Source organism: Mytilus californianus, unplaced genomic scaffold, assembly GCF_021869535.1.
Source record: "Mytilus californianus isolate M0D057914Y unplaced genomic scaffold, xbMytCali1.0.p SCAF_9, whole genome shotgun sequence".
Classification (NCBI taxonomy): domain Eukaryota; kingdom Metazoa; phylum Mollusca; class Bivalvia; order Mytilida; family Mytilidae; genus Mytilus; species Mytilus californianus.
This window is the reverse complement of record NW_026262745.1, coordinates 13,527,374-13,544,496: the sequence shown is the minus strand read 5'-3', so window position 1 is coordinate 13,544,496 and position 17,123 is coordinate 13,527,374. Positions and strand designations below refer to the sequence as shown.

The window sequence follows — 17,123 nt, the reverse complement described above, 5'->3', positions numbered from 1 at the left end:
AAAAGAGTAGACTCAATCAGAAATTATCTGAATGGAGTTAAGGTGTTACATTTACTTTTTGATCTATCTTTTATTCATTTTGAGTCATTTTATTTTAGATTATTTATGAAGGGATTAAAACGATGCAATCCCCACACAGTTCGGGCAGCTCTTCCAATCACACCTAGTATTTTATTAAAAATAAGGGAAGATTTAGATTTTGATGATGTCAATAGTTATACATATTGGTGCATTTTTCTTTTTGCTTTCTATTTGATATGTAGAAAATCCAATTTGGTTGGGACAGTAGATGATAACTCTAAATGTTTGCATAGAGAAAATATTTCAGTTTTTAAAGATTATTTATTAGTTCAGTTTCGTTGGTCTAAGACTATACAATTTGGGGAGAGAGTTTTAGAAATACCAATTATTAAAAATTTATCCTCTCCGTTATGTACATTTAGTGCCTTCAAGGCAATGTGCAAAAAATTTCCTGTTTCAGCATCTTCCCCAGCTTTTCTTGTATTATCTGGTAGAAAAACTAAGCCAGTGTCCAACAACATGTTACAGACATTTTAAAAAACATTATTGAGAAAATTGGGTTAGATCCAACAAAATACTCATCTCATAGCTTCAGAAGAGGAGGTGCAACTTGGGCATTCCAATGTGGTGTATCTTCTGAACTCATTCAATTACAAGGGGATTGGAAGAGTGACGCCTATAAATTGTATCTTAGATATGGTTTAGATGACAAGATGCAAGTCTCGTCAAAAATGATTTGTAGACTATGATATATGTTTTTTATTTGGAATTATAATTTTATTAGTAGTTAATAATTTACATTATATTGTAGGTTTGAAGGCATGGGGTAAACCCAGTTTAGTAATATCAGATTCAATTTTAAAGTATCTTCCAGAGATGAGAAATACGCAACTCCAGGCCTTTGGTGGGCTGCGTTGCGAAATGCTTTTAAGGAAATTAAAAAACAGGTATTCACCTGGTATCATTTTAACAATATAATTGTACATGTGGGTACAAATGATGTATTTAACATTAATACTAATTTATTTGAGAAGTACATTCGTGATATTAAACATGAATTGAGGATTTGTAATCCAGATTGTGTTATTATTTTATCTTCAATATTACCCAGGCCATGTGATTTTAATCATTCTGAATTGTTCGTCATCAATTTTAACAATGTACTAAAACAGTTGGCTTCCTCTCTTACTAATGTCAGATACATGGCATGTGAGAAGACTTTTTATAATAGAGTGAGGAAGCCAATTAACACTTTGTTTTCAATTGACAAATTGCATTTGTCCACCACTGGTCTTAATAAGGTTTTTAGCTTTATAGCTAATACTCTTGCACATCTTTAAATCTTTTGAAGTAGAATGAATTTTGATTGTGTTTGAATAAGAATTTTAAATTCAAATTTACTAGTAAATTGCAGCTTATTTTTAGGAGAAGGTTTACTCTTAATCTCCACATGAGATAGAGAGTAGAATTTTGATCCTGTTTTTCTATTATTGTAGAGGGTTTACACTGTTGACTCTATCATGCATCCTTGTTAGTACAATGGTTAGTACACCTGTCCTTGTGATGGGGGATCGAGGTTCGAGTCCTCGACTTGGATTATAGAAGATGGTGTAGACTTACTCTAATTATTTTAGAATTATTATAAAAGTTGCAATTTGCAGTTTCTGAGATTTGTTTGTTTGGCGGACCTTCGGTTTGGCGGGTATGAAATTTACATTTCATTTGTATCTCATAGAATTTTTATTTTGTTATGCTTCATTCTTTATATTTATTAAGATACTTCTTAGTAGTTCTTTAATTTAGAGTTTATTTGTCAGTTATAATCTATGATCACATGGTATTTCATTTGTATTATAATCTTGACATATGTATATATTATTATGACTACCTGCAAAGCCTAAATAAAAGTTTTTATTTAAACAGTATTTTCTTCTGAATTAATTTGTAAATTTTTGATTAAAAATGAATAATTATTGAAGAATCAGAAAAATAATTTAGTGAATTGGTAAATGGACAATTGGTCTCACTTCATTTAACAGTGAACACATCTCTGGTCAAGGTTTAGTTTGGGCTGACTTCTAATTTAATTTAAACACGTTTTTTATTGGTCACGCAGTACAGTAATTTATATTGGATAAAAATTTCAGTTTAAAAGTAGAACTCACTACTGATTTTCACTTTTCAGAAACACCAGAAAACAGGTAGTCAACATTTTAATAATTTAGAATTTTTATTTTACCAGAACAAAATTCTCTTTTGAATTTGCATAATTCCTTCATTGGTGTATCAGGATTTAATTTTGATTTGATTTGATTTTTTGGTGTTTTAACGCCACTTTTAAGCACCGCTTTTGGGCTATTTCGTCGCGACCAGTTTTTATTGGTGGAGGAAGCCGGAGTGCCCGGAGAAAACCACCGACCTTCGATAGGAAAACTGACAATCCTAGTCAATTAAGATTGGAGTCGAGTGCACCCGCACGAGCGGGGTTCGAACTCACAACCTCAGTGTTGACTGGCTAGTGATTTCAGTAGGATTTAATTTTGATTTATTTAAAGTTCCAGTTTATTCTAAATTATGTATTAAGTTTTGGAGACAAGAATTATGTGATTATTAAGATCAAGAAGTCTGTGATATGTTGGAATTTGGTTGGCCTTTAGGTTTTGATAGAAAATTTGAGGAATTTGGAAACAATAAAATTGCTAAAAATCATAGTGGGGCAAGGGATTTTGCCAAAGATATTGACAAATATATTAAAAAGGAGGTAGGCTATGGTGCTGTACTAGGTCCGTTTGCATCAAACCCATTTAATGATCATTTGGTAATATCTCCTTTGAATTCTGTGCCAAAAGCGAAGAAAGGAGAGTTCTCATGGATTTAAGTTTTCCAAAGGGTAAATCAGTCAATGATGGAATTGATAAAAATGTTTATTTAGGTAAACATATAGAACTACATTATCCTAATGTAGATAATTTTATTGAAATTATTAAAGAGAAAGGTAAATTCTGTAACATTTTTAAAAGGGATTTACGCCGAGCCTATAGACAAATTCCAGTTGATCCAACAGATTATAATTTAATTGGTTTTACCTGGAAAGGTCATTATTTTGTTGATAGAGTTTTACCTATGGGTTTAAAATCAAGTGCTTTCATTTGTCAGACAGTTACGAATGCTATCAGATTAATAGCCAAAAACCATGATATATCTTTGATAAATTATTTAGATGATTTTGCTGGTGCTGAAATTAGTGAAAAAGCAGATATTTCATATAAAAAATTGAAATGGGTTTTAGATAGCTGTGGTTTGGAGGAATCGGTAGAGAAAGCTAGTAGTCCTTCTCACAGAATGAGTTTTTTAGGTGTTTGGTTTGATATTGAGAAAATGACAATGGAAGTCACTCCTGATAGATTGGTGGAGATTTTTGACTTAGTTTCATTTTGGTTAAATAAAGACACTGCATCTTTAAAAGAAGTACAGTCCTTAATAGGAAAACTGAATTTTATTGCTAGTTGTGTTCGACCAGGTCGTATTTTTATATCAAGAATTTTAAATTTTCTTAGGGAGTTTAAAAATGAGGATTGTGTTTTAGAGGTTTCCTTGGAATTGAAGCATGATCTTCTCTGGTGGTCAGAATTCTTGGAGATATATAATGGTGTTTCACTGTTGAATCTTCAAGAATGGACAAAACCGGACGAGTATATGGCTTCAGATGCATGTTTGGTTGGTTGTGGAGGGGTTTCGAATGGACAGTTCTTTCATTGTGTGTTTCCAGATTTCATTGTCCAGCAAAACTTACATATAAATGCTTTGGAATTATTGTCAGTTATTGTTTGTTTGAAGTTGTGGGGACAGAGAGGCAGAAAGATATGCATTGAGTGTGACAATAAGGTTTCAGTTCAAGTTATTAATCAAGGGAAATCAAGGAGTCGTTTTTTACAAGCATGTCTTAGAGAAATATGTTTTATTTGTACAATTAAAGAATGTGAATTAAGAGCTATTCATATAGACGGTATTGATAATAGGTTACCTGATATGTTGTCCAGATGGAGTTTGTCAGATATTTACCCCATGCAATTTTATAAATCAATTGAAGGTAGAAATTTTCAACATATTAATGTAGATTCAAATTTTTTCAGATTCTGTCACAATTGGTGAACGTAGTTTATCTGTTGATCTCCACATGCTTAAAACACAAGCACAAGAATCTTTGAAATCTGCACATGCATCAGGAACTAGAAAAAATTTAAAGATACAGTGGAAAGCCTTTTTTTCTGTTTTGTCATTTTTATAATTTAAAAACATTGCCTTGCGATTTAAATACACTTTGCTTGTTTGCACAGTTTTTAAGTAGATCATTTAAAAGAGTAGACTCAATCAGAAATTATCTGAATGGAGTTAAGGTGTTACATTTACTTTTTGATCTATCTTTTATTCATTTTGAGTCATTTTATTTTAGATTATTTATGAAGGGATTAAAACGATGCAATCCCCACACAGTTCGGGCAGCTCTTCCAATCACACCTAGTATTTTATTAAAAATAAGGGAAGATTTAGATTTTGATGATGTCAATAGTTATACATATTGGTGCATTTTTCTTTTTGCTTTCTATTTGATATGTAGAAAATCCAATTTGGTTGGGACAGTAGATGATAGCTCTAAATGATTGCTTAGAGAAAATATTTCAGTTTTTAAAGATTATTTATTAGTTCAGTTTCGTTGGTCTAAGACTATACAATTTGGGGAGAGAGTTTTAGAAATACCAATTATTAAAAATTTATCCTCTCCGTTATGTACATTTAGTGCCTTCAAGGCAATGTGCAAAAAATTTCCTGTTTCAGCATCTTCCCCAGCTTTTCTTGTATTATCTGGTAGAAAAACTAAGCCAGTGTCCTACAATATGTTACAGACATTTTTAAAAAACATTATTGAGAAAATTGGGTTAGATCCAACAAAATACTCATCTCATAGCTTCAGAAGAGGAGGTGCAACTTGGGCATTCCAATGTGGTGTATCTTCTGAACTCATTCTAGTAGTTAATAATTTACATTATATTGTAGGTTTGAAGGCATGGGGTAAACCCAGTTTAGTAATATCAGATTCAATTTTAAAGTATCTTCCAGAGATGAGAAATACGCAACTCCAGGCCTTTGGTAGGCTGCGTTGCGAAATGCTTTTAAGGAAATTAAAAAACAGGTATTCACCTGGTATCATTTTAACAATATAATTGTAAATGTGGGTACAAATGATGTATTTAACATTAATACTAATTTATTTGAGAAGTACATTCGTGATATTATACATGAATTGAGGATTTGTAATCCAGATTGTGTTATTATTTTATCTTCAATATTACCCAGGCCATGTGATTTTAATCATTCTGAATTGTTCGTTATCAATTTTAACAATGTACTAAAACAGTTGGCTTCCTCTCTTACTAATGTCAGATACATGGCATGTGAGAAGACTTTTTATAATAGAGTGAGGAAGCCAATTAACACTTTGTTTTCAATTGACAAATTGCATTTGTCCACCACTGGTCTTAATAAGGTTTTTAGCTTTATAGCTAATACTCTTGTACATCTTTAAATCTTTTGAAGTAGAATGAATTTTGATTGTGTTTGAATAAGAATTTTAAATTCAAATTTACTAGTAAATTGCAGCTTATTTTTAGGAGAAGGTTTACTCTTAATCTCCACATGAGAGAGAGTAGAATTTTGATCCTGTTTTTCTATTATTGTAGAGGGTTTACACTGTTGACTCTATCATGCATCCTTGTTAGTAGAATGGTTAGTACACCTGTCCTTGTGATGGGGGATCGAGGTTCGAGTCCTCGACTTGGATTATAGAAGATGGTGTAGACTTACTCTAATTATTTTAGAATTATTATAAAAGTTGCAATTTGCAGTTTCTGAGATTTGTTTGTTTGGCGGACCTTCGGTTTGGCGGGTATGAAATTTACATTTCATTTGTATCTCATAGAATTTTTATTTTGTTATGCTTCATTCTTTATAATTATTAAGATACTTCTTAGTAGTTCTTTAATTCAGAGTTTATTTGTCAGTTATAATCTATGATCACATGGTATTTCATTTGTATTATAATCTTGACATATGTATATATTATTATGACTACCTGCAAAGCCTAAATAAAAGTTTTTATTTAAACAGTATTTTCTTCTGAATTAATTATACTTAGACCATTTTGATCCAAAATTTACTTGTCCATGAGTATTCATTAAAAATTGAGGATTAATGCCCTCCGTAGTATACTCTTTAAACATTGGTTGAAAATTGGCATGTAGAAAGGTGATACATGTACAATTCAAGATATACATGGTTAATTTGCTGTGAAAATTAAAAAAAAATTGTTGAATATTAAGGGATAGTGTTAGGTGGATTTTCGTTGTTTTGACTTTTACCTTTGCAGTGTTATGGTACTTGATTGTTTGAAAAATTCAAACGTTTTGGTTTCCAGAAGATAGATAAGAAACCGCGTTTTGAAATTAATTAAAATTTTAATGGAATGTTTTCGAACTCTAGAGACAGATTAAATTTGATTTTCTTCCTTTTCACTTTTACTATTCCAGATACATAAGAGTTTAAGTACTTGATTGTCTGAAAAATTCAAGAAATTTTGGATTCCAGACGAATAGAGAACCTCTTCTTGAAAATGATTGAAATTTTAATGGAATATTTTGGAACACTAAAGACAGGTTAAATTTGTTTTTCTTTGTTTTCTTTTTTACTGTTCCAAAGTTATAGTATACTGATGGACTTTAAAAAGGCCATACTAGATAATTCTGTCGTCACAATCGTAAACCTGTCAACGTATATTTGTTCCACCTAACAGAAGTTCCACTGGAAACTTTGTTATAAACAATGTCATAATATCTGTTCCTGTTGGAACAAATATTCTATACCATTTATTCTGTTAGGAACATTTACTGTAATATTTATTCCAGTGGAAACAATATTCCAGAATATTGTTTCCATTTGGAACTTGTATTATGAAGGAACTTCTATTCTGTGACAAACCTGTCTCGTAAGGGAGCAACCAGTTAACTTCAAAGGGGGGAGGGGGAGGGGGGTTATGGTTTAATGTCCGAGTCAGAAATTTTTTTTCGCGCAAAGCTCGAACATTTTTTTAAAGTTTTTCGACGCTATCAAGCAAATAATTATTTTCAAAATTTGACACTATAAGGTATGGGGAAAATCTGGATTCAGAATATTTTATTTTGTCATCTGCTTAACCACAATATTTTTTTTCATCAAATTGGGGATCAGAATATTTTTTTAAGAAAAAACCATAACCCCAACCCCCCTTTAATTTAAGTAGTCGTTCCCTAAATGACGATGCGTAATGACATTTGATTGTTGTGGCGTTGTCACTACAGGTTGATCTGGTCATTTTTGGTAATTATCAAATCCCGTCTGACTGTACCGTTGTTGCAAGGACTGTAAGAGGAGATTCTAATGTGAAATTATCCAGCAACAACAAGTTGACGTATTCATGCTTACAAAATTCTTAAGGCCTACAACATATTTTCATTGCTCAATCTCAGCTGGGACTATATGTCCCGGCACCATTATTTTACTGATTAAAGTGGGGGTATGGATTCACGAGAAATGTTTCACGAAGAAAACAAAATTAAAAAAATCATGCATTTGTTTCAAATTTCGCTTTTGGAAATTCGTGCGACATCAATAATCAAGTAGGTTCAATTACCTCCGGAAAGACAGGTATTGAATTTTTCTAAACAGAAGGAAGTATGGTAAATATAAAAAGCAATTATATGAAGAATATTTTTAAAAGGTAGAAAATCTTTATTTGAGACAGTTAATGGGATTTTTGATAGCTGTTGTTTTGTTTTCCAATAAATATTAATCAGTCAGTTTTGTTTGATGTATCTGGGACATAATATAGTCAAGGATTTGTATAGTAAGAGTCTTACTATACAAATCCTTGATATAGTATAATAGTCCCAGGATGTATCAATATTTTTTGGAATTAATTATATTATAGATACATTATGGAATGTAAATATTCTTATAGGGTACAATAAAACACAACCAAGAGACAATCACTGTACATATAAGTTGAAAACTATCAACATACAAACGGAGTACCTTCACATCGTACACTCTGTAAATTTTTGGTATGACTTGTATCTTTTATCGGTATCGTCTGAGACTACTAGTCTCAGGTATCGTTAAAACATCTACATATATTTATTGTTTTTCACTTGAACTTTATAAAATTATAGGAATGATAAAAACGATGTTCAAGTTAACACCAGTGCGTTGATGGTTTTCTGTAACTGTAGAAGAAGAAGAAGAAAAAAAAATAATATAATATATAAATTTTATGTATGTATGTCCAACATTAACTTGGAGCAAAACGTATGCATATGATTACTTATATTGCTTATGTGATCAGTTTTGATTGCACAAAATAGTATATATATATATATTGTTTGACGTGTTCAATTTCCAATTATCACAAAAAAAATTTGCGGAATCATTCATTCATGGAATCAAATCTGATACTCACTTTTGTCAAAATCGATAATTTTTTAACATATGTCACCTGTAAATTAAATATATAATTACATAGCATATCAAAAGATAGACAAAAAGTGAATCTCCGTTCAGCATAGTATTTTGGGAGAATTTCATACCAATATTATTCACTAGAAATGTAAGTATAGGCGTTTTTTTAATTGTTGGTGTCAGATGTTTTAAATGTATTGAAATATTAATTCAAGATCGTTGATAAAATAACGTTTTGTTTTATATTGTAAATTCGTTGCAATAGTTCCAATTTAAACGCTTTTGTTTTTACTTTGATGATCAACGGAAAATATGGAGTAAACATGAACATTTAGAGAGCAGCATACCGTCTTAAATATCCTCGAATATAGCATCAGAGACATATAATACAATTGTATTATATGTCTCTGATAGCATTGAATATCTTGTTTCCAAATCACCAGTCATCTTTTACAGAAAGAGGTATTTATTGGCCCAAACATATTAAATAAAAAGTTGTCAGTTCATTATTTTTTAATCATTTTCATATCTTCATTTAGAATTTAAAAAATATGTAGTTTTGTTTGAATATATTGCCTGATAATAAACATTTGTACTTGTCAATTCATCTTTAATCGTTTTTATATCTCCACTTAAACATGAAAATTTTATACACTTGTATTTTTCATTCAGAACAAAGAATTTTCTTCAGTAGAAATTGTCCTGCGAATTACTCTCATAATACTGATAGCTGTGTGTCTCTCAGATGCATGGTGGGGTGGAAGTTCTAGAGTAAGTAAATTTGTGAAATAAAAGAGTTCATAATCGTTAAAAAGAAGCATTCGGTTTTTTTACGAAAAAAATAATTAAAAAAAGAAAGCTCTGATAATACCAACTGCAGACTAAAAAGGGTACTTATATTTTAAACTCTCTCGTAAAATATCTTTTGAAGGATTTCCATGCTTTATTAAGGAACACTTGATTTGTTGTTGTTTGCTGGACGTCTAATAGCAAATATTCTATGCATATTCAGGAAAAAATTTTGAGCATATTCTAACGCGGTTCTTCTTTTGCTGAATAAGACATGATTATTCAATCAAAAAGAGGTATATCTAAATTATATCTTGTGACCAATAAGATTTTAATTGGGTATTGTGAATTCATAATATTTATTTCAGAGTTCTAGAGTTCAGAGTTGCTGGACGTCTAATATCAAATATTCTATGCATATTGATGAAAAAATTTTGAGAAACACAATTAAACTTCATTTCATGCCTATATTTGAATTAAGAGCTCGATTACCATGGGAAAAGAAATGCCATTTGTCAAACCTTATTTTATATATTAACGTGTTAAAAAAACTTGTTTGCAAAACAGTTGCTGTGTTTTTGTTGGTGTCGTAATGTTCGGCAATCAAATGAGGTGTTTTTGCTATTGTAACTAGTATATGTACCAGTGGCTTCGAATAGTTCATACAACATCGTGTTAAATTAATATCCTTATAAACCTACAACAATGTTTGCTAAGGATTGATACTTCAACTTCACTTTTACGTTTTGTTTTTTTATTCTTGCAAAACAGTTGCTGTGTTTTTGTTGGTGTCGTAATGTTCGGCAATCAAATGAGGTGTTTTTGCTATTGTAACTAGTATATGTACCAGTGGCTTCGAATAGTTCATACAACATCGTGTTAAATTAATATCCCTATAAACATACAACAATGTTTGCTAAGGATTGATACTTCAACTTCACTTTTACGTTTTGTTTTTTTTATTCCATATTCGTCCTTGAGCATATTTGGTGGTATTTGTTTAAAAAGAAAATGCAAGAAAATCCCGTACAGAAGGTCAATGGCGAGGCTATAAGCCTCGGCAAATGCTGATCATCTTATCTTTACTTGTCATGATCAACACGAAGAGTGGACAGGGCACGTAAGGTTTTGCTTTGTCCATGTATTGTTTGCTTTAGTTTTGTTTGTCGTTGGTTGTGATATTTTATTTTTTATGTTTGGTTTTATTTCTATAGGTCATAGCATTGTCTATTCTCTCAGTCTGTACTGAGGTTTCATCATATTTCACTTCAAACTTGCGCATTCAGAAATGTTTTAGGGTTAGATAACTCAAATGCACGGATTATTTATAAATGTGGTGATTTCTTAGGGCGATATCTATGTTAATCACTGGTTGCTTTTTTCGTTCTGTGAAATTTACTTTTTCTCTGTTATCTTTTGTTTGCTTTTAATTTCTGAAGTATGTGATATTTTCTGTCTTGTCCATAAAGCATATTATAACGCGGTTCTTCTTTTGCTGAATAAGACATGATTTATCAATCAAAAAGAGGTATATCTAAATTATATCTTGTGACCAATAAGATTTCAATTGGGTATTGTGAATTCATAATATTTATTTCAGAGTTCTAGCTCTGGATCAAGATCAGGCTCCTCCAGATCAGGCTCCTCCAGATCATGGGGATGGCGAAGAAATAGGGGAGGAAGTACAAAAACAAATACTAAAACGGTAAGTAATACAAAATACAATGTCAAGCTTTATTTTACGCGTCATGCACGATTTTTTTTTATTTCCAGTTGCGCTTGAAACCGAATATTTGAAACCCAATCAATTGAAATGTTGAAGAGTGTTAGTAGCTATGTGTAATGGATTTGATCTGGAATATTCAGTAACTAAATAACAGTTGTAATACTATTTACTCAACGAATTCCAAGATCTGATGACCGAAAAAATTAATAAGAGAGATTTTTGTCCGTTCGGTGTCAAATATTTCATTCATTTTCAAAACGAGAACAAATTATAACAGTTGTCAATTTTGTTTTTATTCGTTTGGACACAGTGCATCTGCAGGAATCACAGGACATTCTGAAGTGGACTGAGTTGCCATTGCTTGCCCCAAAAATCTATAGTGTATATAGGCAAAAATGCCACACATATGTGTACATGCGTGACACATGCGTTTCACATGCGTGTCACACGCACGTGTTTGAGTTTTTCCTGCAACGCATTTGACATATGCGTTTCAAAGTACATTTGTGACACATGTGTGGCATTTTTGCCCTAGTAGGTCATTCATGTTTTCAAAACTGCATATAACTAAATGCAAGAACGTTTATTAGATGTTAGTTATACGTCCTTGATATAACTAAATCGACATGAACAGTTATTTGTTAAAGTCTAAAGTTTTATCATTTTTAAGCAAGATCTCATTTCATCTTCTTTTTAAAAAAATCTTGTCGTTCTCCCTTATATAATGATAAATTAAATTCAGTCATTTTATTCAACGTTCATAAAATGCCAGTTCTATGAATTGTATAAAGTGAAGAAAAATAGCATTAGCATTTTCAGAAAGAGGAGTCGTTATTGTGGTAAGGGAAGGACCCAGTCTTAATCATACTGGTTGTACGCAATTTTGAAGTAATATAAAGAACGAAGAGTTCCAAATCCTGGACATTTACTGGTGCATGTGTTTGTCCCTATCCTTTTAACAACATCTCATTAATATACTAATACAATTGGACGGATATAAACAAGAAGAGACATGATTGGTAAAAATTAAAGGTTCGGCAACCTAACAAGATAAGTTCACGAAAATAGACATTCAAGTTATATGCGACACTTAAAATTCTGAGTTGTCACTTCGCATTTTGGTCTTTTAATATTGACAAAGACAGTAAGTAAATGTAAACATTGGACCTGAAGCAAATATTTCTTACCTACATCATTTTTGTATGCCTTTATAATTTGCAACATGTCATTTGGTCAGGTTCTTCATAAAATTCCTCCTGTTGAAAATGCAGCGCATTATTTTCTTTCTTTATTTATTTACTACTTTTACTGATTATATATTTATTATAGTTGCCCCATGATATGAACAAGAATAGTCTTACGAATCTGTACAACAGTAAAGTAAAGAAAGTTGAGAGTTATTCAAGGTATATCTTTTTTTGTTAATATAAACACCATAAATCAAAATACAGTCTCCTATTATCTCTGAAATCTTAAAAACTACAAATATCAAATCTTCAATGATCAGATGCATTTCAACGAGTTCTTAATGCCTGCAAAATAACGTATACTTCGCCTTGTTTACGCTTTTACGGAACTGTTCACATGCCCGTTTTAGTGATATAATTTATGTTGGTCAAACAAATATGTAAGAAAAAATTCAAAATTATGAACACTTATATCATCCAGTGTCACGAAGAATATAATTTGATAGATGCTTTTTTTATTTTCGAATTCAAGGGTATATAAGAGGGCCTTATCATGCTTTCTCTTTTATCAACATTTCAGTAAAGCTATCTTTAGAAACGTACAATTTGGTCTACGTTTAGAGATAAGACACAATTTTGTTAGAACCCCAAAGTACAAGAAGCGGTTCATATGTCATTATGTGAAGATTGCAAAATTAACTTTTTGAAAATGATGTGAAATAAATGGGATATTGACTCTACCTCTTTCATTTTTTCTTTTCAATTAAGATATTTTTTCCAGTGTCGACAAAGCTTTTAATTGAACAATAGATTTGCTTCCAAATAAACAAACTTTTAAAACAGTTTTTGCAATCGACCGTAAAAATAAGTCACAGAATTGGGTTGATGTTCACGTAATCCTTTCATAACTGCCAATCTTTATTTTCAGACCTCTAAATGGTTTTCTTGGAAAAATTGGATTAAAGCATACTGGAGTTGTTGCTACCACTAAAGATGGGGGACGGTATCTCATTCATAAAGGTTCTGGTTATGGGATCAAATCTAGTACCGTCGTACTTAACGCCAAACATATGTCAAATAAGTAAGGCATTACATAGTTGTTATTATTGTATATATTGTGTTGTTTAGGATGAATCTTTCTGCATTGATCCGTTCAATGAAAGCGAAAACACAAACTGTGCATCCTGAAAAAAGTTCATGAAATTTAGAAACTCAAATTTTTAGTTATAATGCGTTATTTCACAATCTATTACACACGACAACTTTATTACAGATGGTAGTTCATCTATTTACATGTCAGACATCAAATGCAAAGTGGTGAATGTATTCTAGCTAACGAACGGTTAACAAAAATTTCACTCCTATAAAACCACGGATTTTTGCATTATTTTTCAGCACATGTTCATTTTTAGCTTATCATACCTTCTATTGTCATCACTTGACGTCCGTCGTCGTCGTAAACTTTTTAAATGATCTTCTCTGAAACTACTGAACTAATTTCAATCAATCTGGGATGAATGATCCTAATGGTTTCTAGTATAAAGTTTGTGTTTTTTATTCCAGTCAGTCAACAAACATGGCCACTATGGCTAGAAATAGAACATATGGGTAAAATGCTAATTTGGCCTATATCTCATAAACTAAAGCAGTTAGAGCAAATAATCTGTCGGGCTATAAAATGATCTCAGCAGGTCAATATATATTCAGACAAATCATATACAACCCATGTTGGAGATATTGGCCCCGAAATAATAATTTTTATAACATTTCTCAGGTTTTGGTTATTATCTTGAAATTTATTATAGATAAAGATTGGTCATTTATAGGGGTTATTGTCCTTGGAAGACTATTTTTATTTAATTTTAAAGTTTTTCCAGAAACTATGATAGATACATAGATACATAGAAACTTTGAATGGAAAAATTGGTCAGCAAAGTAAGACTTACAAATTAGTTAATATGACTGAAATTTTCAAGGAGTATTACCCTTAAAAGACAATGTTTTTCATTCTTAGCTCACCTGACCGAAAGGCCAAGTGAGCTTTTCTCATCACTTGGCGTCCGTAGTCGTCGTCGTCCGTCATCGTCGTTAACTTTTACAAAAATCTTCTCCTCTGAAACTACTGATCCAAATTTAACCAAGCTTGGCTACCATCATCATTAGGGTATCCAGTTTAAAAAATGTGCCCGATGACCCCGCTTGCCAACCAAGATAACCGACATGGCTAAAAATGCAAGTTTTGTCTATTATCTTAAAACCACTTTAAATATAGAAAAGGGCAGACATGTTTGGAATGATGAAATCTACCTATTGTCCATTTACTTCTTAACTGTCAGACGACTTTTTATAGGAGTTATTGCCCTTGAATGACAAATTTTACCAACTTTTTAAATGTTTGCCTATTATCTTGAAAAAATATAATAGATAGAGAGAAACTTGAAAAAGCAAAAATGATAAGCAAGACAAGATCTACAAAAAAGTCAAATAGTTAAAAGGGTTTGATGACCCCTTATAGGGTTGTGGCCCTTTAATGACGATTTTTACCATTTTTTTTGCTGATAGAGAGAAACTTTAAATTGCATGTTTAAACACGCATTAGTATACATTCAACAGCAAAATAGATATTGGAACGTGATCTGCACAAAACATTCCAGGTGAGCGATTCTGGCTCTTAGGAGCCTCTTGTCGAATTTGTGTGCGTACGAAATTGTAGTGTCAGTGGTTTGTGGAACAAGGTGTAAAACTTTGGTTTAATATGTAATTAACGAGGAACATTTTTGATTTAGTAAGAGGCGTCATTTTGCGCAACCACGAATAAATAAAAACAAGCGTCTCTATGCTCAAAGTGATCTGAGGTCTATCGTTGTACAGAACTTTGGTAACGGACAATGCAGAAATAACCAACCATATTCTATCATTCTACAGAAAATTATCAACAATTGTGAAGATTTATAGGGCTAAATTATTCATCATATTGTTAAGCACCAAACCAATAAATGGTATGATTTTTCTATGCATATATATATGGTGCTAATATATTGATTATTTTATCAACAGGTATTATGCTTATTTGGTGTGTGTTTTTTTCTGTTATAATTATGTTGATTTTATATACAGTATAGTGTCAAATCAAGTCATACAGTGGAGATTAAATCTAACCTCTCATCAAATCTGTCATAATCTGTCAGGAGAACTATTCTAGAACAGTATGTAAACTGTCATCCTGACACCTTTTAGACAGTTCTAGCTAGAACAGTTCTAACCTAGAACTGATCCTGACAGTTCTACCCTAGAACAGTTTTAGACAGTTCTACCTAGAACTGACCAAATCTTTGGTCAGTTCTACGACTAGAACAGTTCTACGATTAGAACTGATTTGGTCAGTTCTACGGCTAGAATTGATTTAGTCAGTTCTATCCATAGAACAGTTTTAAGAACTCTTTGTCTTAAATATAAAGAAGTCAAAAGAATATAATATATATTAAAAAATTGCAGTGACGTCATTTAGAACTGATCTACAGTCCTGACAGGTTTGGTCAGTTCTACGACTAGAACAGTTTTAGACAGTTCTGCTGACAGTTCTACGGTTAGAACTGATTTAGTCAGTTCTGCTGACAGTTCTACGGTTAGAACTGATTTAGTCAGTTCTGCTGAAAGTTCTACGACTAGAACTGATTTGGACAGTTCTACCTAGAACAGTTTTATACAGGTCTAACCTAGAACTGATTTGGTCAGTTATACCTAGAACTGATTCTGGCAAATCTACTTAGAACAGTTCTAGGGTAGAACTGTTCTAGGTATAACTGTTCTAGGACAGTTTAGAACAGTTCTATGACAGATTATTCTGACAGTTCTAATGAGAGGTTAGAAGTGATCTCCACTGTATCTGCTGAATGACACAATGAACTATAACAGAAATTATACAACTATTACACTTATACAATTATTACACTTATACAATTATTACACTTATACAATTATTATATTTATACAATTCAATAATGCACTGAACCTACATGCTTTCATAATGCTGACAATTAATTTTCAGATGGAAGAAGACTGGAGAAAAACTGACCAGTGGAAAAACCATCTCTAATCTAATGAAGGATGGCTATGTGAATAAAAAGTATGGCGTTGGACCAAACAGTAAAATATGTTGGCAGTCCTCTGGTAATATTATGGATAAGGCGGGCCGTAGGAAGCGAGTAGCCTGTTAATGATCACACTGGTTTGCTGCCGTGTATCTATGTGAAAAGATTTAAAAGAATCTATTGTATACAAACCAATTACTTGTTGTATAAACATCACTAGATTATAATAAAAATGCATTATTAAATGATATTACTATTTTTTTTTTAGCTTTATTTAAGAATTGAATGCTTCTTTTTATAAATTTATTGGGTTGTAAAAGCGTTGACCGAAGTACATTTTGTATGAAGCGCGGAAGCGCTTCATTCTAAAAATGTGCGCACGGTCAACGCTTTTACAACCCTATTATATAAAATTACTAAAAGAAGCATTCAATACTTATAATTACATTTTTTTGCTGGGGTCATGAAAACACGATTTCTATCAAGTTTTTCTTTTGTTTACCTGTGCACTTTATTGTGGAAGCTCGTGTCATCATGAATGTTACATTTCATTTTGAAATGAAGGTTAATTTCAGAATGACGCGATATTGCTGTTAGCCAATCAAAATAACGTATTATAATGAAATAAACATGTTATGTAATTATACATTTATGTTAGATTCAGATAAACAGCATACAAATATTAAGTAATAATTCATTCCAACAACAAATTAGATAGCGTAGAACAGATTTATTTTTATTCAAGCTAGTTTGCCTTTGAAA

At 31.6% G+C, this 17,123-nt stretch overlaps 1 protein-coding gene across 1 annotated transcript; it reads left to right on the top strand.

Annotated features, from left to right (window-relative positions):
* Nucleotides 1-8,661: 8,661 nt before the first annotated feature.
* Nucleotides 8,662-16,606, top strand: LOC127715593 (uncharacterized). The gene is made up of 6 exons (XM_052221685.1): nt 8,662-8,716; nt 9,241-9,339; nt 10,958-11,062; nt 12,413-12,489; nt 13,199-13,351; nt 16,319-16,606. Exons 4-6 carry the CDS (start codon nt 12,425-12,427, stop codon nt 16,485-16,487), a joined length of 387 nt encoding a protein of 128 aa, XP_052077645.1. The 5' UTR covers nt 8,662-8,716; nt 9,241-9,339; nt 10,958-11,062; nt 12,413-12,424; the 3' UTR covers nt 16,488-16,606.
* Nucleotides 16,607-17,123: the final 517 nt, after the last annotated feature.

Bases quoted from the DNA above. Each gene is read 5' to 3' on its own strand.
- LOC127715593 (XM_052221685.1), top strand. From the start codon at position 12,425: ATGAACAAGAATAGTCTTACGAATCTGTACAACAGTAAAGTAAAGAAA. The intron at 12,490-13,198 runs GTATATCTTTTT...CTTTATTTTCAG, and splicing joins AAAGTTGAGAGTTATTCAAG to ACCTCTAAATGGTTTTCTTG. The intron at 13,352-16,318 runs GTAAGGCATTAC...ATTAATTTTCAG, and splicing joins GCCAAACATATGTCAAATAA to ATGGAAGAAGACTGGAGAAA.